The 24,367-nt window shown below is 48.1% G+C and overlaps 1 protein-coding gene and 9 non-coding genes across 10 annotated transcripts; 9 read left to right on the top strand and 1 right to left on the bottom strand.

Moving 5' to 3' along the window:
* The first annotated feature begins 6,162 nt into the window (after positions 1-6,162).
* TRNAT-UGU (transfer RNA threonine (anticodon UGU)) lies at positions 6,163-6,234 on the top strand. The gene has a single exon. It is a non-coding gene; the product is annotated as a tRNA-Thr (tRNA).
* A 68-nt stretch (positions 6,235-6,302) lies between these two features.
* Positions 6,303-6,374, top strand: TRNAT-AGU (transfer RNA threonine (anticodon AGU)). Its single transcript has one exon. It is a non-coding gene; the product is annotated as a tRNA-Thr (tRNA).
* A 68-nt stretch (positions 6,375-6,442) lies between these two features.
* On the top strand, positions 6,443-6,514 carry TRNAT-UGU (transfer RNA threonine (anticodon UGU)). The gene has a single exon. It is a non-coding gene; the product is annotated as a tRNA-Thr (tRNA).
* A 68-nt stretch (positions 6,515-6,582) lies between these two features.
* Positions 6,583-6,654, top strand: TRNAT-UGU (transfer RNA threonine (anticodon UGU)). The gene has a single exon. It is a non-coding gene; the product is annotated as a tRNA-Thr (tRNA).
* Positions 6,655-6,722: 68 nt separating this feature from the next.
* Positions 6,723-6,794, top strand: TRNAT-UGU (transfer RNA threonine (anticodon UGU)). Its single transcript has one exon. It is a non-coding gene; the product is annotated as a tRNA-Thr (tRNA).
* Positions 6,795-6,862: 68 nt separating this feature from the next.
* Positions 6,863-6,934, top strand: TRNAT-UGU (transfer RNA threonine (anticodon UGU)). The gene has a single exon. It is a non-coding gene; the product is annotated as a tRNA-Thr (tRNA).
* Positions 6,935-7,141: 207 nt separating this feature from the next.
* On the top strand, positions 7,142-7,213 carry TRNAT-UGU (transfer RNA threonine (anticodon UGU)). Its single transcript has one exon. It is a non-coding gene; the product is annotated as a tRNA-Thr (tRNA).
* A 1,362-nt stretch (positions 7,214-8,575) lies between these two features.
* Positions 8,576-8,647, top strand: TRNAT-UGU (transfer RNA threonine (anticodon UGU)). The gene has a single exon. It is a non-coding gene; the product is annotated as a tRNA-Thr (tRNA).
* A 68-nt stretch (positions 8,648-8,715) lies between these two features.
* TRNAT-UGU (transfer RNA threonine (anticodon UGU)) lies at positions 8,716-8,787 on the top strand. The gene has a single exon. It is a non-coding gene; the product is annotated as a tRNA-Thr (tRNA).
* Positions 8,788-21,113: 12,326 nt separating this feature from the next.
* On the bottom strand, positions 21,114-24,067 carry LOC149333702 (uncharacterized). The gene is made up of 4 exons (XM_089557782.1): positions 23,898-24,067; positions 22,322-22,490; positions 21,767-21,849; positions 21,114-21,424 (listed from the first exon to the last, which is right to left on the bottom strand). The coding sequence occupies exons 1-4, from the start codon at positions 24,061-24,063 to the stop codon at positions 21,114-21,116; spliced, it is 729 nt and encodes a 242-aa protein (XP_089413908.1). The 5' UTR covers positions 24,064-24,067.
* Positions 24,068-24,367: the final 300 nt, after the last annotated feature.

The raw sequence follows: 24,367 nt of genomic DNA, 5'->3' as shown, positions 1-24,367 counted from the left end.
AAACCAATGCCATGTTTCAGTCATTTCTTCCGCGCACAGCTGCTGAGTGGAATCACCTTCCTGCATCTACCGCTACCATTACTGACAACCAACGCTTCAAAACAGCATTAGAAAACTTTGTATAAGTAGGAGCATCATCTTTTTCTTTTAATTCTATATTCTTGTTTTCTGTACGAGCGTTTTGTTTGTTTGTTTTTCACTGTATTGCTGCGCTGTATTTTGTGTATTTTGTGTATTATATACTATTAACCAGCACACCATGAACCCAACAGCTAATAATGTATAACTAGGAGCAATCATTTTTGTATTACTAATTAGTTTGCTGCACTGTACATTTTTTTTTTCTTAAATTTTTGTAACCACTCCCCTCTATAATGCCTCTGGCCCTGAGGGTACACGAAATAAATAAATAAAATAAATAAAAGCTCTAGTAGACACAAAAGCCGATTACTCGGTGATGAGCGGATCATTCGCTGCGCCGCTGAGAAAGGCAACGACCACTTTGGATGGCCCACAAATTCGCACCGCAGGGGGCCACCTCATTACGCCATCAGGACGATGCACAGTGCGAGTTACTTTCAAGGGACATACTTATCCCGCGACCTTCGTCGTGATACGGCAATGTTCCCGCGAAGGGATCTTGGGCATGGATTTCCTTAATGAGCATCAGGCGATCGTCGACCTGCGATCCAAGATGATCACACTTTTTACGGACGAGGCCATCCTATCGATGAGAACTCCGGAACATTACGTAGCGCTTAGTGTCCTAGAGGGGTAAGTGAGTTTCCCACCCCACTCAAGCGTCATCATCATCGTAGGTGCCACGGAAGCGAATAACACTGAAGCCATTATCGAGGGGAACATGCAGTTGCTTCTCGACCGAGGAATCGGCATCGCAAGAGGCATCGCACATTTCCGCAAAGGACAAGCCGAAGTACTGCTGACTAACTTCAGCGAAGAATACCGGCACGTTAACAGAGGAACGACGATTGCATTCCTCGAAGAAATATCCGACGCGCGAGACTTCTTAGCGCTCTCCGACCCATTCGTAGAAGATTCGCCTGACCAAGAGAATTTGCCCAGTTTTGACATAAACCCAGCCCTGCCCCGGAACAGACAAGATCAGATCCCCAATCTCCTTCGAAGCTACAGCGAGTGCTTCTCGTCATCGCCGAAGGTCTGACAAACGCCGATTTCCAAGCAGCACATTATAACCGACCAGCACGCAAGACCTCTACGCCAGAGCCCCTACCGACTGTCGCCGCGAGAACGACAAGCCATCCGGGACCAAGTGGAAGAAATGCTGCGCGACGACGTTATACAGCCTACAAAGAGCCCCTGGGCGGCACCCGTTGTTCTTGTGAGAAAGAAAGACGGTGTCCTTCGATTCTGGGTTGATTACCGGCGCTTTAACAACATCGCAAAGAAGGACGTCTATCCCCCTTCTCGCATCGACGACACACTGGACCGGCTCTGCAACGCCAGATATTTCTCATCAATGGACCTCAAGAGCGCCTACTGGCAAATTGAGGTCGATGAAAGACATGCCGAGAAGACTGCATTCATCACTCCAGATGGTCTCTTCGAGTTCAAGGTGATGCCGCTTGGTCTATCTTCCGCACCAGCGACCTTTCAGCGAGTAATGGATACAATGCTGGCAGGCCTGAAGTGGCAGAATTGTCTCGTATATTTAGATGAAGTAGTTGTCTTCGCCTCGAGCTTTGAGGAGCACCTAAAAAGGTTTCGAACAGCAGTAGACGCAGTGAAATCGTCCGGCCTAACACTGAAAGCAGAGAAGTACCACTTTGCCTATAAAGAGCTGCTGAGTACGCCCAGACCCGCAGAAAACAGCTGCTATCGCAATGTTTCCGCCACCGGCCGATAGGAAAGCTATGCGCAGATTCCTCGGACTGTGCGCGTATTAAGGACGATTTGTCAAGAAATTTTCGCGCATCGTCGAGCCATTGACCCACTTGACAAAGGCAGACATGCAATTTAAATTGCAAGCGCCTCAAGTGGAACCCTTCAATGAACTTCAGCGTCGTTTACAGTCCCCACTGATCCTCGGGCACTTCGATGAAAATGCCGAGACTGAAATTCATACCGACGCAAGTAGCGTGGGCCTAGGCGCTGTCTTCGTTCAGGAAATGTCGGAGTGGAGGAGGACATCGCATACGCCAGAAATTCCGCGTTCAAACCTAGGCTAATTAATCGACAACCGAGAAGGGATGCCTTGCCATCATCTAGGCCACGTCGAAATTCTGCCCCTACCTGTACGGACGACCATTCAAGGTGGTCAGCTATCACAAGGCGCTGTGCTGGCTTGCCAGTTTGAAGGACCCCTCCGGCCGCCTCACTCGATGGAGGCTGCGCCTTTATGATTTCGACGTCACCAACTTTTAGAAATCCGGACGCAAGCACTCTGACGCCGACTGCCTGTCACAAGCCCCTTTAGATGCACCGCCGCCGGACGACGATGAGGACGTCTTCCTGGGACCCATCAGCTCTAGCTCTTCTGCACAACAGCAACGCTCCGACCCCGACCTAAAATGCCTCACCGAGTACTTGGAAGGAAAGGTTTCTTCACTCCCCCGCCTCGTTTAGGAGAGGAGTGTCTTGGTTCTGTTTACAGGAAGATGTCCTCGCGAAGAAGAACTTTGCAGCGAACAAAACAACCTGCCTCCTCGTTGTGCCTGCAAGTCTGCGCGGAGTTCTTCATGCTACAGATGACGAGCCGACAGCTGGACATCTCGGGTTTTCTCGCACCCTTTGCCGCATTCAAGACAAGTGTACTGGCCCCGACGGTCTGCCGATGTCGCAAGACATGAGAAAACCTGCCGAGATTGTCAGCGACGAAAGACCCCTCCAACTCGACCAGCAGGATTTATAAATCCCATTGAACCCCCCTCAAGGCCCTTTAAGCAGATCGGCATGGACTTACTTGGCCCTTTCCGAAAGTCAACATCTGGAAATAAGTGGATCATCATCGCGACTGTCTACCTGACGCGCTACGCCGTAGCAAAAGCCCTACCGGACGCAACAACAGCAGAAGTCGCCAAATTTTTCGTGGAATGCATTCTTCTGCGAAACGGCGCCCCCGATGTGCTCATCACGGACAGAGGTACAGCATTCACGGCGGAACTTACGCAAGCCATCCTGCGTTACAGCCAAACCAGGCACCGGAGGACAACTGCATACCATCCGCAGACCAACGGACTGACCGAGCGCTTGATCAAAACCTTCGTCGATATGCTCGCCATGTACGTTGATGTCGAACACAAGACCTGGGACGTTATCCTGCCTCCATCATATTCGCATACAACACCGCAGTACAGGAGACCACGCAAATGACACCTTTTAGGCTTGTCCATGGCTGGAAAGCCACGACCACGCTAGAGGCCATGCTGCCCAATGTTACCGACGAAGAAAACTTCGACGTCGGCGCCTATCTTCAACGTGCAGAAGAAGCCCAAAGACTTGCCAGATTACGGATCAAACACCAGCAGCGCACCGACGCCAGACACTACAACCTACGAAGACGCAACGCGGAATACAAGCCAAGAGACCGAGTCGGGGTTTCGACGGCCATTAACCTCCGCAGATTGAGTGAAAAGCTTTTGCGCCGCTATTTCGGCCCGTGCAAGATTCTTCGTTGGCTAGGTGAATTTGACTATGAAGTCGTCTCTGACGAAATGACTGTATCCCAGCGACGCCGCGAACGACGAGAAGTTGTCCATGTCGTCCGTCTAAAGCCCTATTATGCGCGCTACAACACGTTGTGCTTACACCATTGGTCTTTATTTTTACGCAACCCGTTTAGTTGTTTGCGGCCGCATTACCTACTAAAGCATCGGGTCGATGCTTCTTTGAGAGGGGATTTATTCCGCAAATGTTTGTTGTGTTTGTTTGCTCATTCTTCAAAGCTTCCGGCACGCCTCTTTATCGCTTTGTTTGCGATGCAAGACGCGCCTAGATTTATCTCGATAGATCGCATTAAGGCGGGGCCGATTCTACGTTGTTCCAGAGTGTTCTAGTAACTTTCCAAGCTTTATCTCGAAAGTTCGCTATCAGGTTTAAAAAGAGCACGGCCGAGAGGGGCGGGCATTCTGTTCAACAACCACCGAGCACGCTTGTTGCTACGCCGCCGCTGAGTGATTCAGTTCTTTGTGGGCGCAAGTCAGCCCAAATGAACAATTTCGTTTCGGAGACAATCTCGCTGTTTTCCTGTTCGCCGGATTGCAGTCACCACTACGTGATAGTATTTACTAAGGTAATCGCTAATAGGGTCAGGACAACCTTAGACTTCAATGAGCCGAGTGATCAAGCAGGCTTTCGTAAAGGATACTCGACAATAGACCGTATTCACGCTGTCAATCATGTGATAGAGAAATGCGCAAATATAAACGGCCCCTAATATAGCGTCCCTTGATTACGAGAAAACATTCTATTTAGTAGAATCTTTTGCAGTCATGAAGGCAATGATGAGACAGGGGGTAGAAGAGTGTTATGGGAAAATATTGGAAGATATTTATAACGATTGCACAGCCGCCATGGTTCTCCATACAGTCAGCAATAAAATTACAGCAAGGAAAGATGTAATGCAGGGAGACACAATCTCGCCTATGCTATTCACCGCCTGTTTACAGGAGGTATTCCGGGGCCTGCAATGGGAACAGTTGGGGATAAGAGTCAATGGAGAGCACTTAAGTAAACTGTTATTCGCTGATAACATTGCCTTGCTAAGTGACTCCGGACATGAACTGCAATGCATGACCAATGAGTTAAACTGGCAGAGGAGAACGGTGGGGCTAAAAATTAACATTTCAGGAAACCAAACTAGTGTTACACCGTATAGCAAGAGAACAGCAGTTCGCAAATGGTGATGAGGTGCTGTAAGTAGTAAGCGAATATGGTTATTTGGGGCAGGTAGTGACCGCTGATCCGAATCACGAGAGGAAAATAACTATACGAATAAGAATGCGGTGGAGCGCTTATGGCAGGTTCTCTCAGATCATGAATGGCAGTTTAAAAATATCCCTCAAGAGAAAAGCATACAGCGGTTGCATCTTACCGGTGCTCGCCTATGGGGCAGAATCTTAGAGGCTAGAAAAGAGGGTTCGGCTTAAGTTAAAGAAAACGCAGGGAGCTATGAAAAGAAAAATGATCGGTGTAACGTTAAGAGTGGTGGAAAGCTAGTCCTGTAAGCCACCAGTCATGAGTTCGAACCTCACTGGCGGCTTTGCCTTTCTTCTGGCCCAGAGGAATATAATAACTTTGTGTCACTGAGTGAATCGGCCCTGAACAGTGGCCGCTATAGTTCAGTGGTAAAGCACAGGTCTTGTAATCAGAGGTCATGAGTTGGAACCCCACTGGCGGCTTCGCTTTTCTTTTGGTCCAGAGGAAGCTAATAACTTTGTGTCACAGAATTAATCGGCCCTAAAACAGTGGCTGCTATAGCTGCACACTGGAACGCTATCAGTTAAAATGTTTTTACAGGAAAAAGGCTTATTTATTCCGTGGGGTCATCACTGCCTAATCTACAAGCAACCAGAAACGATAGATCACGTTTTTCTGCATTGTTGGGAAGGAGTTTATTTTTGGGACGTACATCAAAGGACGATAAAGAAACAGTTTCCACTTCACCCTCCATGGAATACAGTATCTGTCTATTCAAAACGAGGATAGAGAACCATTCGATTTAATAATGTAAATGGGCCTCTACAGTATTTGGAGCTCGCGAATGGCAGGATATTACTGTGATCCCGACGCAAGGCCAGCACGAATTTATTTTCGTGAAAATGTGCATCGGTTTCTTGAGAGGGCCAAAGCAGTTGGCGTGGCTTCCGAGTGGTTGTCAAGGGTGGAGCCTTTTTGGCCCTAAATGAATTTTAATGTGACGAAGCCAGCCCTTGCCAGGCTGACTATATCAATACCGTTTACTGTGAACGTGTTTATTGTGTCCCTCAATATCGTTCTGCTCATTCTTGTGTAATGTCAAAGCCAGGTAATAAAGAAAAAAAAGTGGCTGCATTAGCTCAGTGGAAGAGCGCGCTCTCGTAAACCAGCGGTCGTGAGTTCGAACCTGACTGGTGGCTTCGCTTTTGTTTTGGCCCAAAAGAGATAGTAACTTTGAGTCACAGAGTTAATCGACCCTGAACAACGGCCGCTATAGCTCAGTGGTAGAGCGCTGGTCTTGTAAACCAGCGGTCGTGAGTTCGAACCTCACTGGCGGCTTCCCTTTTGTTTTGGCCCAGAGGAAGATAGTAACTTTGTGTCACAGAGTTAATCGACCCTGAACAACGGCCGCTATAGCTCAGTGGTAGAGCGCTGGTCTAGTAAACCAGTGGTCGTGAGTTCAAACCTCACTGGCGGCTTCGCTTTTGTTTTGGCCCAGAAGAAGATATTAACTTTGTGTCACAGAGTTAATCGACCCTGAACAACGGCCGCTATAGCTTAGTGGTAGAGCGCTGGTGTTGTAAACCAGCGGTCGTGAGTTCGAACCTAACTGGCGGCTTCGCTTTTGTTTTGGCCCAGAAGAAGATATTAACTTTGTGTCACAGAGTTAATCGACCCTGAACAACGGCCGCTATAGCTTAGTGGTAGAGCGCTGGTGTTGTAAACCAGCGGTCGTGAGTTCGAACCTCACTGGCGGCTTCGCTTTTGTTTTGGCCCAGAAGAAGATATTAACTTTGTGTCACAGAGTTAATCGACCCTGAACAACGGCCGCTATAGCTTAGTGGTAGAGCGCTGGTGTTGTAAACCAGCGGTCGTGAGTTCGAACCTCACTGGCGGCTTCGCTTTTGTTTTGGCCCAGAAGAAGATATTAACTTTGTGTCACAGAGTTAATCGACCCTGAACAACGGCCGCTATAGCTTAGTGGTAGAGCGCTGGTGTTGTAAACCAGCGGTCGTGAGTTCGAACCTCACTGGCGGCTTCGCTTTTGTTTTGGCCCAGAAGAAGATATTAACTTTGTGTCACAGAGTTAATCGACCCTGAACAACGGCCGCTATGCTTAGTGGTAGAGCGCTGGTGTTGTAAACCAGCGGTCGTGAGTTCGAACCTCACTGGCGGCTTCGCTTTTGTTTTGGCCCAGAAGAAGATAGTAACTTTGTGTCACAGAGTTAATCGACCCTGAACAACGGCCGCTATAGCTTAGTGGTAGAGCGCTGGTGTTGTAAACCAGCGGTCGTGAGTTCGAACCTCACTGGCGGCTTCGCTTTTGTTTTGGCCCAGAAGAAGATATTAACTTTGTGTCACAGAGTTAATCGACCCTGAACAACGGCCGCTATAGCTTAGTGGCACGGGAGCTGGGAGTCCAAACCTTTATCATTCCAAAACATGCAATGGACTGAATCACTGGGAAACTATTTAGGGGTACCCCTTGAGCATTACAAGGACGCCACTGAATATTGGAACTGCGAAACTGACAAAGCGCGAGAGAGAACACTAAACTGGGGAGGACGTGAGCTGTCAGTGTTTGCTCGGGCCACAGTATGCAATTTGTTTATAGTGACGAAAATCTGGTATGTGCTTCAAGTTATGTGCATGAAGCGTGTAAATGTTCAGAAACTGCACAGAGTTCTCGCCGTCTTTGTGTGGGGCTCTACATGGGAGCGAACGAGTCGGACCAATTTGTTCCGGTCGGTGAGAGAGGGAGGTGTGGGGCTAGCCCATTTGTTTTTGAGGCAGGTCGTCTCCAGATTTATGTTTCTGCGGGACCAAAGTGATCCTTTCTTAAGAAGCGTCATACAAGTTAGGCTACATGAACTCCTTCCAAATTTCGTTGTGTCGACGAGTGACGTACGAAGCACGTGTGTCCGCGGTTTCCTGTTTGAGGTGGTTGCTGCTTTCCAGATGTTGAAAGCTCGTTTTTCTTTAGAATTTTTGTGTACTGTCTCTAAGAAGCAATTGTACAAAGATATATGTGATTTAATGATGCCCGTGCCTTTGTATCGTACCATATACAGTGCAGGCCCAGGAGGAGACGTCCTAAAAAGAGTTAAAAAGATGCCAATTCGCTCTTCAGCCAAAACATTCTTCTTCCAGCTCCACAGCAATACACTGGCGGTAAAAGCCTGGCTTGAAGCAAAGGGAATCTTTGTTCCGTGGTCTACAAACTGTCTATTGTGCAGAAAGCCAGAGACAACAGAACACATCTTCCTCGAGTGTTGGGATGCCGTATTCTTGTGGGACATCCTTCAAAGAACCTTAAAAAAAGACCTCCCGTTGTCACCTCGCGGCATCCGGTTTCTACCTGTCCGAGATCTTGGTAGTATACCCCTAGATATGGTCATGCTGCTGGGCCTGCACAGTCTGTGGAAAGTGCGTATGGCAGTCCGGAATGCAGACATTGATACTCGCCCTGCGAGACAGTACTTTTTTGAAAGCATTTTATATGTCAGAGATGCACTCAAGGCCCAAAATGACCCCCCAGAATGGATTGGTATCATGGATGAACTTGCAAATTTGAAACACTTTTAATGAACGCTCCACCAAATGTCGGAGGACGTATTTTAACATTTCATGTACAGTGATCTTGTTTTTCGCCAAGCCGGCAATAAAGAAAAAAAAAAAAGCCGCTATAGCTTAGTGGTAGAGCGCTGGTGTTGTAAACCAGCGGTCGTGAGTTCGAACCTCACTGGCGGCTTCGCTTTTGTTTTGGCCCAGAAGAAGATATTAACTTTGTGTCACAGAGTTAATCGACCCTGTACAACGGCCGCTATAGCTTAGTGGTAGAGCGCTGGTGTTGTAAACCAGCGGTCGTGAGTTCGAACCTCACTGGCGGCTTCGCTTTTGTTTTGGCCCAGAAGAAGATATTAACTTTGTGTCACAGAGTTAATCGACCCTGTACAACGGCCGCTATAGCTTAGTGGATTCTACTTCCGGCCACCGAGCGTGACGGACGTGTGTATCATGGGCTCCCAAGGAGCGGATTCAGCGGCCCAGCCGGGCCGCGGTATCAGGAGTACGATCAAACCGAACGAGGACTACCAGCTGATTTTTCCGCATTTGCCAACAGGTTCGAGTGTTTTGCATACTGTTTTTTTTCATGGCGACGTCCAAGCCAGGCCATACCGTATTGAAAACTTTCGTGACGCTCTTGAGCGTCTGTCATTGCTGCCGGAAGTGGTTGCCCTCGGGGCATATCAGATGAATCGTGTTTGGGCCGTGATATTCTGCAATGAAGAAAGAAAAAACAAAATGCTACAGGCGGAGGCGTTCAGCGTCAAGGACCACCGCTTCGTGGTCATTGACCCACGCAACCAGGGCGTCAGGCTGAAGCTGTTCTGGCTGCTACACGGCGTGCAAGATGACGACGTGAAGGCAGCTCTGGCGGCTTTTGGAAAAGTGACCGACATAACTCGGGACAAGTGGAGAGTCAAAGGCTGCGTCGACAAGTCGTCTACTACGCGCTCAGTGACACTGAAGCTGAAGGTGGGCGTTACCATCGAGGACTTACCGCACCAGCTGCGTGTTGGAGAGGACGTCGCACTCGTCCACGTTCCTGGCAGAGCTCCGCTCTGCCTCCGGTGCCGCGGCACCGGACACATACGTTGGGAGTGCCGTGTGCCACGTTGCGGGCTCTGTCGTCGCTTCGGCCACGACTACGCCCAGTGCGTGCGAACATATGCTACCGTAGCTGGTCCTGGTCGTAGGGATACTACTGAGGAGCATATTATGGACGAAGTCGACGCGGTAGAGGCGACCCGTGAGAGTCGGGAAGACGCAGTACCGAAAAGCATAGCCTCAGAAAAAGAAACGCTTCCCACGGAACATGAGGCTGCCAACTCAGAACCACCACCTGTGCCTGACGCCAGAACTGAGGCGGACGCGGGAAAAGCAGATGATGCTGCGGTAGGTGCACCTGAGACGGTTTTGGAATCGACCGACGAGAAGGACATTGACACGGAGATGCCCGCGGCGTCAACTTTGCCAGCGAAGAGGACGCACGACGAAGCTGATGACAAGGCGACGAGCTACGACGGGACGGACCATGAGGAACCTCTTCCCAAAGCGCCTCCTGTTCGACGTGCGGCCTACAAGCCCAAGCCAACATCCCTCCGTATCGTAGGACTTCGTCGGGTGTCCCTCCGCCTTAGCGGAGGTGACTTGCAGGGTCTTCGTGTTGGTAAGCAGGTCTTCGATCGGGTTCAGTGCTGACACCGCCGTACTTTGCAAACTGGAAGGATTTTTGATGAGGTGAGCTGCAAACCGATGTCACTTCGAGAGCGGCGAATCCCAACCATTTAGATGGCGTCTCAAATAACATCTTGCTTGCGTATTGCCACACTGAACGTGAGAGGTCTTTCTGCGCGAAGGAGGCAAAATCAGCTTAAGCGTCTCTTGTTCGAAAACGAAATCGATCTGTTGGCTGTTCAAGAGACAAAAATTGAAAGCGAAGAGTTGACAGATGCGATGGCAGAAATTTACCGTGCACAGTTCAGTGTTTGCGTGTGCCATGCAGAAGGAAAGTCGGGAGGGTGTCTGATTTTAACTCGAAACGGCAAAATCGCCGTGGAAACTGTATTTTCCTGTGAAAGTGGCCGGATTGTAGCATGCGATATTTACTTTTCTGGTGTAGAGTGGAGAGCTGTGTGTGTATATGCACCTAATAGAATTCCCGAACGAGATGCCTTTTTTCGCCGTGTTCAACCTTTCCTGCTGACAGAAAAGCGTGTACTATTGCTTGGAGATTTCAACTGCGTGTGTAGACCTGAAGATAGAACAAGCAACAAAACCCTGCAGGACACGAGTGCCGAGCTGCTGTCTGAGATGATTAATGAAGCAGAATTGGAAGACATTGGCATTATAATGCAAGGTTCAGAAGAAGCACAGTACACGCATTTCCAAGGCGTTAGTCACGCAAGGCTGGACAGAATTTATGTTCCTTCTTAGGTTGTGCCCTTGTGTTCCCAGTACCAGACTGTGCACGTCAGCTTCAGTGATCATTCTTTAGTCGTGATCACACTTGGGGAGAGGAAAAGGACTGTCAAGTTTAGTTGGGAATTATGGAAATTTAATGACTCATTGTCGGAGGATGAGGAGTTTAGCAAGAAATTAAAAGACTCAGTCAAAAGCTTGTTAGAAAAAGAGACAGACTTTATACAAACATGGGAACAATTTAAATGCGACGTGAAAGTGGCCGCTATAGAAAGAGCATGTGTTTTAAAGCGTAAAGAATAACAGCAAGAAAAGGAACTTCGTACCGAGCTTGATTTCATGCTCAGCATGGAAGGCGTCAAGCCGGGGTTGTACAGAAAAGAAATAAAAGAGACCAAAACTAAGCTTGAACTAATAGATGAAACGAAATATCGAAGTGCTGTGATAAGGGCGCGCAGCGAAAGATTTTGGCTTGGGGAGACGCCCACAAAAAGGGCGCTCAGCGACGAAAAACAGTATGCAGTTTCGAAAGAGATAAAGGAAATTTGTTATCGCAATGACGTAACTTCCGAATCTGAGGTGATTGAAAGGGCGTTTCTGGAATATTACCAAAACTTATTCAGCCTTAAAACGCCTGATGTTGAACATTACAAAACTGCATTCCTGTCGCTAATGCCAAGACGCGAGGAGGACCTGGCGCAGGTACTTTAGGAGCCCATAACGGCAGCAGAAATCGTCTGAAGGAACCAGCGCACAAAACACAACGGACAAGAAAAAGGCGGAACACGACGGACAGGAGCACTGAACTTACAACTTTATTTCGGAAGTACAAATGCAACATATATATATATATATATATAGCCATGTCAGGGGGGCGTGCCACACAAGGAAAGAAGGAACAAGTGGAATCTACAAGGTCATGAAGAGACAAGCGACACAAGCAAACCCAAAGATCTTAACTAATATAACAAGTGAAGGTGAGAAGTTTCAATGGAGGCAAGAAAAACAACAGGGAAAAAACAAGGAAAAACGCCAGATCTCGTGAAGATGAAAATTGATACTGATAATAAAAACAGATAAAAACAAAAAGGTAAAAACCAATAAAAGCGATAAAAGCAATAGAGAGAGAGAGAGAAAACTTTATTTACAAAGGGATTCGGGGCACGCCCCAGGGTCCCCGCACGACCCCACTGCACTCAAGTGTTTATGTTCCGAAGGTCCATAACACTGGCAGCACGGCCGGTGGCGATGGTCTGCACGGCCGGGTCCTCCGAGCGCAGCAGGGTCTCCCAGTCCTCCCAGGTCTTGAGGTTCTCTAGGTCCCGCGGGGGAGGGTCCGCGGGGCAGAGGGAAAGGATGTGGAGGGAAGAAGCGAAGGGTTCTGGGCATAGAGTGCATGCCGGAGTGGGGAAGGAGGGATGATAATGGGCTAGGGTAAGGGGTGAAGGGAGTGTGTGTGTCTGTAGTCTGCGCCAGAGTGTTGTGTGTTTGTTATCTAGGGAGGGGTGGGGCGGGGGGTAGAGCTGGCGTAAGGCTCTGTGCGCCTGGGTCAGCTCACTGAATGAGTGCATGCGCTCCTTCGTGAATCCCCGATCAGAGGCCACCTGAGCCCGGTTTAAAGAACCTCGGGCTAAAAGGTTGGCGGCCTCGTTTCCGGGATTCTCGGAGTGCACGGGCACCCATATCAGCTCCACTTGGCGGGGCGGGGGGGCATCGGGCGAGTCCAGTATGCCAAAAGCAGGGACATGGACTCGGCCTCGAGCAAAATTTAGAATCGCAGTTTTAGAATCGCTTAAAATGTACCGGGCTTCCATGCGGGTTATAGCAAGGGCAATGGCGGCTTCCTCTGCAGCCTCTGCGGACGTGTCTGGAGGGAGAGGTAGTGTGAGGCAATAAAGTTAACAGGGCAATGCAAATGAAAAAGATAAAATGCCAACAAGTAACACGGCAAAAATACTAACAGCTAAAATTAAGAAAACACCGCGGAAAAACTAACAGCTAAAAGGTAAAACCCACAGAAACATAAAGTTAAGTCTTGTGTATCGAATAGCGGAATAAAGTTCGCGGGAAAAAAGACGGATGCATAATGTGGGAAGTTAAAATGCTAGTGCCTCGAGTTTTTTGCCAGATAGGCGAGTTCTTTCTCAGATAGCGACACTGAAGGCTGGCTAATGCACTGTTCTTTTAACGCAGCTATATGTTGCATTTGTACTTCCGAAATAAAGTTGTAAGTTCAGCGCTCCTGTCCGTCGTGTTCCGCCTTTTTCTTGTCCGTTGTGTTTTGTGCGCTGGTTCCTTCAGAATTATGTATTACCAACTAGCCCAACAACAAGTGTTAGCAGAAATCGAAGCTGCGATACAGCAGCTGAGCTTAAATAAGTCGCCTGGGCCGGACGGCCTCGGTGCCGCACTTTACAAGGCTTTGAAAACAGAAATGGCAATAGCATTGCAGCGCGTAATAAGCGAGTGTTACGAAAGAAAGTTAACTCCGCCGTCTTTTCGAACTTCCCACGTGGTGTTGATCCCAAAATCGGACGACCCGAGTAGGTTGCAGTCAGTTGAGTGTTACCGCCCAATAAGCTTAACTAACGTAGACTACAAAATTTATATGAAAGTGCTAGCCGGACTACTCCAAACAGTAATTAAAACCCTTGTTGGCCCACATCAGACCTGCGGCATAAAAGACAGATCCATATTTTTAAGCATGAAATGCTTTTAGCTCCGTTGTCGGCAGTGTGGTGACGTCACGCCGAGACCGAGAGCCATCATCCGGGCACTGAGATCCACTCATCCGGGCACTGAAATCCACTCATCCGGGCGCTGAATTCCAGTCATCCGGGCACTGAAATCACTCATCCGGCACTGAATTCCAGTCATCCGGGCTCTGAATAAAAGGGAAGTTTATTCAACAGTGCAAACAAACAAAACATTGGAAACACACTCATGACTGAGGGCAAAACAAATGTATACAAAGTGGGTGGCCACCCAGAAACACCATGACCTTATTTTAACACACCGTACATATCACAAATTACAGCCTATAGTGCATAGAACGAACACTAGACAAAGAATCAGCCTCCCGTAGCAACGACGCACGGGGGGGGGGGGGGGGGGGGGGGGCAAGGATCTTTTCTCTGAAACGAGAACATCCGGGCACCGTACGAGACTTAACGAGATTTAACGAGACTCTCTAAGTCCTCCTACGCGACCGGCATGCAAGCGCCGGTTGGTCTCCAAACGAGACAAAAAATAACTGCTGCCAGTGCCTTCTCAATGTTTATCAAGATATCAGTGGAGCTGTGGGTTTGATAATGCACGGAATTATAATTTCCGATTTCTAATAACGCGTGCAAAAAGCACATAAATGCCACGTTACACTTCGTTGTCATACGTGATCCGGGGGAGAAGCGCTGCGTTCAAAGGGCAAGGCATCGCGCCGAACGGGTGGTGGCGTTCCTCCCTTCCTTTACGGTGCGGTTCGGGTGTCCACCGAGATGGCAGAGAATTACTGCGCCATTTCCTTTCCTGAAAAAACCTTGCGTTCAAATGGCAGGGCATCGCGCTGAACGGGTGGTGGCGTTCCTCCCTTCCTGTACGGTGCGGTTCGGGTGTCCACCGAGGTGACATTAGGCCCGTAAACATTTCATGCTTACTCTACTCTCGTTTAAGGCCGGGATACATGGAGCGTTTTCTACGGCGTTTTTCGCCCAGCAGAAAACGCTGAGGCGGCGCGACGCGCAACTTGCGCCGGGTCGGAATACATGGAGCGAAAAAGCGGTGGGTGCCGCCTCAGTGTGGCCAGACGAGCTAAAAATGCTTTTCTCAACACGAAACGCACAAATAAAGTATAAAGACCATTTTTGTATTTTTTAACAATTAAACGCAAACAATAATTGCTAACAAATTGTCTATAACTCGTTTACTTGCTTTTGAGAATGTCTCAATATGTTTTGTGCCTGTTTAGCGGAGAGTGCGCGTTGGAAAATTGGTGGTATGGCCACGCTGTGCGTGATCGGCAGAAATCGAGGCACAGAAGTGAGCGACGCGTCTGAGTCTCTTTCCAGTCGCTGATCCAACGCGGAGCACATCTATCTGCCTTGGCTGATTCGAGCTGTGCTTGCTCGGTGCAAATTTAGACTTCGGGCGCACTGCGAGCAGCATAGGGAAGATTTTTGGATCGAGTACACAGCGCTACCTCGACTGCCTTCATGGGTGCACTTCGTCGTCTGCTGCTTTTAAAGAAAAAGTTATTGCTGATGAAGCTGCTCCAAGAAAAGAAGAAAAGGAAGAGGAGGTTCTGGGTGCATCCAGTATGGGAGGCAAGAAAGCAGGAGGGCGAATTCCACACCGCGGTAAGTACCTTTTGGTTGATTGCGAACGATCGTACGCTCTTCATCCCGTGTAATACCCTGCTACAGTACGAGTGAAATCCTAAAGTAGCACCGCTATTCCTGCTTGCACATTCTATAACCATCAGAGTTTATACCGTTCGGAGAGCACCTTACATCAGACAGGTCTTCCGGCTTATTTTTCGTGATACATTCTGGATGCAAACTAGTGTAAAAAAACGCGAGAATGGCTTTACGTGAGCTGCGGTAATTGCACTCAAAATGAAAAAGTTCGTACAACGCGTCATCGCAAGCGCTTACATTTCGGTAGGGGTGTCTTCCTACATGCTACTTTTGAAAATCACTGTTGTTGCGCCGTCCGCCTAGTACTCGCACTGACTTCAGCCAGTGGACGCGCTCGACTGCTGACCCGAAAGACGCGGGTTCGATTCCGGCCGCGGTGGTTGAATTTCTGTGCAGGCGAAATTCTAGGGGCCCGTGTACTGTGCGATGCCATGGCACATTTTCTTATATGGGAATTATTTCAAAGATTGCTTCTTTGCTTCTGACCTATGATTAAAGCTTCGAATACGCTTCGCATGGGCCGAGACATGCTGTCGGGAGCTCGGCATTCTCCCGAAAGGCGTTTATTTTGCTATAAACAGCGAGCATGATCCTCCTGCATACCAATCCCGACACCGCGCGACGCGTGACAGGAATCGTGAAAAAGTTTGGAGACTGGGAGGGACTGGCTGTGTACATCTCAAAGAAACGCTGCAAAGTGTAGTGACCACTGCATTGTTCGCTGGTTGTTCCCCGATTGGTTGCTAGCTGCATTTTAAAAAGTGCTGTACCTTGACGTGGATGCAGTGACAGGATAGGAGAGCAGTTGTGTCATGGTCATAAAGAGCGGTATGCACTTAACAGATTTATGTTTGTTTTGCTGTCATTATTGCAGTACAAAGTCATGAGAAAAGACCCGCCAATGTTTTTCCGGTACTACCGGATGTATCCGGAACAATTTGATGTTCTTATCAAGATTGTCCGGGAGGACTTGGAGCGCCATCATCTGTGTAGAGAGCCTGTTTCCTCAGAAGAAAGGCTGGCGATCACCCTCAGGTACTGCAACACTTGTGACGATACTAATGTTTTCACACAAGTTATCATCGTTTTTTTTTTATTGTATACAGGTACCTCTCCTCAGGGATGGCCATAAAGCAAGTGGCCATGGTGTTTCGGGTAGCACCATCAACATGCAGGCTCGTGATACATGGCACTTGCCGAGCTCTCTGGAAGAATTTGGAGCCGCTCTACATGCCTGTGAGTATTGCTCACCTCTTATTGGGTAGCATGTATGTTTGATACATATTAAAAACCCAAAAGTGCAGTAATATAAACTATATAGTATAAGGGCTGAGGTGAAGTAATATAAAAAGCACAATCAGTTTTGGCATTTCACTCGCATGCAAAACTATTCCTTCACCATGGTGAGCCTTTTTATTTCTGCTTTCTAGGATCCAGGACCTGAGCAGTGGGAGACCACGGCACGGGACTTCGGCACACGATGGAATTTCCCCAACTGCATTGGCGCAGTTGATGGGAAACATGTGCAAATTACAGCTCCACCACATTCTGGCAGCAGTTTTTACAACTACAAGGTATTGAGCACAGTTTTTCATTAGAATAACTGCTCCAAGCTTCATACATGTACAAAGGTTGCTCATGAATATGTTGTGTTTTTCTGTTTTAGGGCACATTTTCCATTGTATTAATGGCAGTGGTCGATGCAAGGTATAGATTCCTCGTTGTAGATGTTGGGGCTCCAGGACGCCACAGTGATGGGGGCATCTTTAAGTCGTCGACGTTTGAAAAAAACTCAGCAGCGGCGTTGCGAACGTGCCGCCTGCAGCACGGCTCCCCAAAAGCCAGAGAGTTGCGCCACACGTGTTTGTGGGCGACGAAGCTTTCCAGCTGAGGGAAGACTTTCTACGTCCGTACCCTGGAAAAAACGTGCAGCCGACCCAGAGAGTCTTCAACTACAGGCTGAGCAGAGCAAGGTATAAGTTAGGCATGCCTTCCTCTCTTATTAGAAAAGAAAAAAAAATTGGTTACTGAAAGAACACTGAAAGACTACACAAGTGCTGTTTATTTCATACTGCTCCTCGAGAGTGCTATTTATCCTGTTTACTATTTTATGCTGCACATGAAGGGCAAGGAGGAGAAGAAACTTCTAAAACAAAGCAGACCAGTATAGATAAACCTCTTTACCAGATCACATATACTGCATCTGGCCTGTACAGTTTGTTTCGTGATATGTAGTACTAATTACTTGTCCAGTGCACATTCCCATATATGATACTTTTACTTGTACAAAATAACCAACGTGTGCAATTTTATTGCAGGGTAACAGAATTATCATGGATTTACTAAGTGTGTTTGTTGCAGGCGCATCGTGGAAAATGCCTTCGGCATTCTGGCAGCACGCTGGAGGATCCTATTTGGCCCAATCAACCTCCTGCCAAAAAATGCATCATATGCCGTCCTGGCATGTTGTGCTTTGCATAACTTTCTTTCGGCTGCTAAGGACACACCTTACTGCCCACCTGGCTATGCAGATAGCGAGGACAGCTTCGGCAACATTTCCCCAGGCCAGTGGAGGGCTGATGCTGAGTCAGGAGGTCTGCTTAACCTGGAGTCTACACAGTCACGGAATTTCAGGGCAGGTGCTGCACAGGCAAGAAACCTGTTTGCACAGTATTTCATGAGTGAAAGGGCTGTGCCATGGCAATGGGCACACACTGAACTTCCAGCACCCTAGTGTGTACAGAACTTGAAATGCGCCGTGATTTATACATATAAAGGAAGCCAACAGCCACCGACACCAAGCAGAACATAGGGAAATGTTTTTCTTTAATTTGTGGTGTAAATCATTCAAGATGTACCTGCATAATATTTTTTTTACCTGAAAGGTAATTGATTACAGATCAGAAGAAAGACCACATGGCACCAATGTGATCCAAACCAGTTTGCAGCATCTGGCTGTCTTTTCTGCAACTTGCTAATGAAATATTGTTCAGTAAAAGAATTATTGCACTAATAATTGCTTTCGCTCAACATGATTTATGCGGTTTAACATCCCAAAGCGACTCAGGCTATGAGAGACGCCGTAGTGAAGGGCTCCGGATAATTTCGACCCCCTGGGGTTCTTTAACGTGCACTGACATCCCACAGTACACGGGTGCCTTGCGTTTCCGCTGTGGCCGGAATCGAACCCGCTTCTTTCGGGTCAGCTGCCGAGCACCAAACCGCTCAGCCACTGCGGAGGCCCTTATTGCTCAACACGACTGATTAAAAACAAAATCCCCAACACTTTTCTTGTGTGTCGGTGACATGTCGCTTCCTTTATATGTATGTCATGGCAAGCTGCTCATTTCCCTTTCCATGTCTGCTCTGTGTAATTCATGTGATTTTTGACAACACGGGAGAGATAGGGTCAACTGTACTGGACTTCTTGTAAGTCGCAACCAAAGATCCCTGTCAGGTGCTTCTTGATTGCTTCGTGGGTGTACCCGTAGTCCACTGCTTTGTACCCACTTGGTTCGAAGACCAAGCCTAGCTGGTCCTTGTTCTCGCTGGCAAGCATCTGCTTCCACTGCACTGCACTCAGTTCCACCACAGAGTTCAAAGGCACTTTGGCGCACTACCATGTGGTGTGGTAGAGTGTAGGTTTGCCCCCGCACCATGGGCTTTTGTCCTTGTATTGTGTTGGGCACATTTTACTTCGTCTGTTTAGGCACAGGTACGCATCGGCTCGGAGTCTTTTTTTTTGTGAAGTTCCAGATACCTTTCCTGCTCCCTTTGTAATAATCCAGAATGTCTGTTGTGTATTTTGCCGGCATTGGGTTCAGGTTGCCCTTCGGGTCTTGCAGATGTTGCGGCTTGCTGCGTATCCTCATGCAGTGTCATAAGCCCTTTGGTTGCCTCTGACCTCTGCATGTCCTGGCATCCATACCAGCACATGGTGGTTTTCAATTTTGATTCTCTGATTTCTGTATTTCTTCCCGCTTGCCTGCCTACCCTACCATTGAGGTAGTTCAGCATGCTTGCTTGGAGTCCGTTAGTACCGTCAGGAGTGTCCCTTCTGATGCCGTCAACTATGGCCATTGCGAGGCAACTTCCTTTGCTTTGGTTATGCTGGCTCCCTTGATGGTTGCACTTGGCACTTGCATTTGGTATTTCACTACTGCTGCAACTGCTTAGGCCCCTTTTGGGTACTCGCTGCATCCATGTGTGCGGTGCCTTTGCTTTTCCCATGCAACTTCTGTAGTTCCTCTGCTCGTGCCGTTCTCCTCTCTTTATGGAGCTTCGGGTCTATGTGCTTGGGCGCAGTCATGACCCTGAGCAGACACGTGTTCATCTTTCAGGTTCCTCATATAGTATTCGCCTTCTCCTGTCCCCATCCCAAGTTTCGTTAGGAGAGCCCTTCCTGTACTCGTTTGCATCACCCGTTGCCTCTGCACTGCTTATAGTGTTTTTGTAACTGCTTAGAAGTGTTGTGCACATCCAGGGCCATTCATTTATCATTGGGGGTGTTTTGTGGTATTTTGAGCACATTTTTGTCCACACTGTGTGTTACGGTCTCTTCCTGCTTTACCTTGGTCTTTAGAGTTCCTGATACAGCAGGCTGTATTGCACCCTGCTGACTACTAGGCTATCCACAAGACTTAGCATGTCTTTTTCCTTCAGGCTGCACTTCCTGTTCGCTGACTGTTTATCATTCTCGCGACTTGTTCTGTGGTTGCCTTGAGTGCTGCGATGCCTCGACTGTGGTGCATTTCTTTAACATAACAAGGGTTTTAATTCATACTAGCTACATTGCTGCATCGACCAGCGTGTGGCTGTGCACACCACAGTCCGGGTCTTTAGGGAGCATCTCTGTGTCTCTGATTTGGTGTCCACAAGTATAAGAAGCATTTTCCCACCAAATGGTGCGGCATAATCTAGGTGCACACTCCCAGCATTCACTTGGCTCAGGCCATGACACTGGTTCTGTCTTAACATTGGAGAGTTGTGCAAACACTGTTCGCATTGTCAAGTGCACTTTTTTCTTTCAGCTACTATTCCTAGCCATCAAACCATACGCCTTGCCATTCCTTTCATGACGACAGGGATGAGCGGGGCTTAAAAGTGGCTGCTTAGAGTTACCATGAGTTCTTTAAACTTATTCTCCTTTGCCTTCACGGGTGCTAGCAAACTGCAAAGCATTGCGCACGTGCTTCAAAAATATGCACTCTTTCTTTCGGCACCCTCAATGCCATTTGCATTGAAGAGCGCGTTTGCAGATTATCAATCGAGCTTAGAAAAGGATAGCTGGTGTACTGTAGCAGACAGGAAAAACAAAGTTGTGCATTGCAATTGCGCTTTACTACCTTTCATCCTGTCTACCTGTGACTCATAGCATTTAGCAACAAGACAGTGCTATGTATTTGCTGTTATTGTGTGTCATGAAATGTCTATTTTGTGATGAATATAAGAGTTAGCCTCCATAGCATACTTTAGACATGCCCACTGTCTGTGGGCCACTGTCTGCTCATGCAAGGAAGCTTGGTTCCTGTCGTTTCTGAGCAGTGCATTGACCGTGCTTTAGCTGCTGGTTCTCCTTGCACCTTTTTGGCAGGGGTTTATTTTGCCCCCAACACTGTGTATTCACAAGTAAGCTGAACTGGGCTAGTCGGAGCAATTGCATCTTCGAAAAACGTAGCGCGAAACACAAGACACAGGTAAGGTGAAGACAGGACACGAGCGCTCGTGTCCTGTCTTCACCTTACCTGTGTCTTGTGTTTCGCGCTACGTTTTTCGAAGACTGTGTATTCAATTCGACAGGGTGCTGCTGGAAATGTACATTTAATCTGCATCATCAAACGTATATTTGGTTACAAAAGCAAGCAGCTCAAGTTCCATAGTCTTCTTAAGACTTTTTGGGCACGCCCGTAGCTTATGTGCCACTAACTGGCCATAAACTGAGGCTTGATCTTTATCATCTGCAATGAGGGCATCCACCCTGTCCATGTCCTCCTCCCACCGCGACCTCTGGGCCTCCTTCCTTCTTCTTTTCTGCGGTGGTTTCATAGCATGAGGGGCGGCCGCGGTGGTGGAGGGCTGCTGGACGCCATTTGAAGTGGTCTGCACTGGATGGGCATCCTCTTGTGGGGGCTCTACCAGTGTGTCTAGAGAAAAATAAAAGCAAAGCTGAGGCACTGTGAACTTTTTTACATTATGGTATAAATGCAGTTCAGGAGACCAATATGGCTCTCCGAAAACTTTCTGTGCAATGTTTTTTCATAATGCATGCATGTATTTCAGAATTGAGGCCACTCTGCTGTGGCTAACACAGAGTTCAGAAGTCAGTACTGCAGTACTTTGCACTTTTGTAATGGTTGTTGCTGGTACTTATGAAAAGCAGAACTACATTTTGCATATGTGTGAGGCTTCACTGTTGGCTAATTCTAGTGTTGGCCGATAGTACGCACTTTTGCAACTGGAATGCAGACTCTTACCTTCACCTTCTGTGTCACTATAAATTAAATTAAATAATGTTTCGGCCGTTTCTTCAGCTGCGCTCTGGCTGTTCGAGATCGTGCTGAAAAAAAAAATTGTCAGGCTGGTTAGCACACACTGCTTTGCTTTTCACATGTCATCTTCATAAACACTTCTTTTGAATGTTTGGAAACACAGGACTGTTGTGGGAGTGTAAATAGTTACATAAGTTGTGCTATACCAGCTTTTGTGTGGCCTTGTCATCAGCTTTTGTGTGGCCTTGTCATCCCAACAGTTCTGCAAACACTTGTTCACCCCAACTTTTCTGATCTCATTGTGCCTAAAATGAGGTACCCAAGTAGCTTCATTGTACAACCTGAAAGTGACTGACATTTTCGCCTTGCTGGTACTGGAACTACTACTGTAAACTTGCATATTTTACCTGCTCCTGCATTGTCTGCCAGTCTCACTTGCCATGTGCTTTGACCCCTGCCCCACACATGTTAAACCTCTCATTGGCTCCAAAAGAAAAATAAATGATTTTGAAAGATGAGCATTGGCCAATGATAACATACCTGCCAACATCCACCTGGTCCTTCAAAAACATTAGCAGGTTGAAATATTGCCACCGCACCTGTTTGCCATCGCTCGCACCTGACCCACTCGGTGCACCATCCTTCCAGGCACGGTGTTTTTTTGTAAAAGTGTCCCGCAGGCTCTTCCACCGTGCCTGGACATTAGAGCCTGCAAGTAGAGTTTCACAGCATTAAACTCTGTTCACCACCACATATCGTATCTAGCACAGCTGTCAACATGCCAGCCTAAAGCGCTGGAACGCTGCCCTGCCACACAAAGGCAGTGACATTTTTTGGCAGGTACTCTGCTCTAGAGACTATGCTTGTAGTAGAGAAGAGGTACAGGGACTAAATTTGCCGTGCCAGTTGCAGAGTGCTTGTTATAAGAGACCAACTGGATTCAACTTTCTTCGCTACAATGTCCACTGCTACAGTGCACAAGCCAGTTGTGCCAGCAGTTGTACAAAGGTCAACATGAGCATTTCTGGTATCACTTTCAGCAGTAGTTGCCTCACTAGCGTGCCACTAATTTGACTATTGACTCACCGTGGTATGGTTGCGAGGCCTGAAATTGCAATTCATCTAAAGTGTAACAGATTTCTGTGGTCAGTTCAGCACCCCAAAAGTAATTGATAACTATTATGTTATTCTCATTTCCATTTTTACCAGCGCAAAACATGGACTCCATGGAATGAGCCAGTGTGGCTTCCAGAATCCGTTGCCGGTTGCAATTTGTACGCTGTTAATTTTCATCACAAAACAACTTATAAAAGCTGTTCTCGTCTTTATGCACCAGCTCGGAATTTAAAACCACACGAGAAGCAGCTAAGCGTCGCGCTTCGTTGTTCGCAATCGCAAAAGAAATGCGAAGCGCGGAATGTGGCGCTAGTAAAATGCAGGCCGCTCAGGATAGCATTTCCGGACGTCCTCGTTCGCGCGGCTTTTCGGCAGCGCGACCGAATTCTTCGCTAGCACCAGTGTTCGCCAAGGTTCTAAAAGTTATAAAAGGTGGTTACAACCCGTTCTTCGAGTAGGAAATAGCTGATTACTGCTAATCGACTACTGAGCTATAAAAAACTTTCCGTGAATGTTACCCTGAACTCCAAGCGGCCAATCCAGCTCTACAAAAATGAGCAGCCAGTCTAGAGCGGTCAACCGCTGTGCTGTGGCACAAATGACATACTGCCCGCCTGCATGCTCACTTTGAACCGCGATGCTCGGACCTCAGTCTCTCGTATGTCTATGCGCCCAGGTGTATGTGTAAAAAGCTGCATCTCTATGAAAGTAGTTCTCCAAACAAGTAATATTTGCACTGTCACGAAACGGCACGCCGCTGTTCGTTCTTGCACTGTGGAAGAATTCTAGAGGCCACTACAATGTGCTTTCGGGCGAGGGAATACGCGACGAGCAGCTCGGGAGACGGGCACCGCCGTGCATGCTGCGAGCTCAGCGGCGCGGTTGAAGCTCATTGACCACGGCCCGCAACACCATTTGCCAGCTTTCTTTCAAGCAGGCGCAGATGGCGCATGAAGGGTGCCCTGCTTTGAAAGGTACACTCGTAGCAATGTAAACATACCTGGGTCGCATCCAAGCTCTCTGACGACTTCGGCCCACGCCTCCGCCTTTCTCTTGCTGTCTTTATAGTCGCTCCTCGAACTGTCCCACAAAATGGGACGCTTCTGCACCTCGCAAATCAGCCGGTCGTTGAATTCCACACGAGCTGACTTTGTTGACAGAGCCATGCTTAAAAAAGTGCCCAGCTGAGCAAGTAAACAGAAGCGCACGCGCGAAAGGCATGCGCCGGCGAGGAAGACGGAAGTGTCGACACGCCAGTGAGCCATGATTGGCTGTCCCTGCTGGCCGCTTCCGGCAGCGTCGGACGACGCGCGTCAAATATCTGGTGGGTCCAGATCGGCGGCGGCGGGCGTTTTTTTTTGAGGCCGGGCGTCAAATGCGCGCCGTCGGGCGAAAAACGCCGAAGAAAACGCTCCATGTATCCCGGCCTTTACGGGAGAGGCAGAGATTTTTTTCTTTTAGTAACATACA

This window comes from Amblyomma mixtum, chromosome 8 (genome assembly GCF_055824585.1).
Source record: "Amblyomma mixtum isolate Tamu chromosome 8, ASM5582458v1, whole genome shotgun sequence".
Classification (NCBI taxonomy): Eukaryota; Metazoa; Arthropoda; class Arachnida; order Ixodida; family Ixodidae; genus Amblyomma; species Amblyomma mixtum.
The sequence above is the reverse complement of the archived record's forward strand: the minus strand, read 5'-3'. Positions and strand labels throughout refer to the sequence as shown.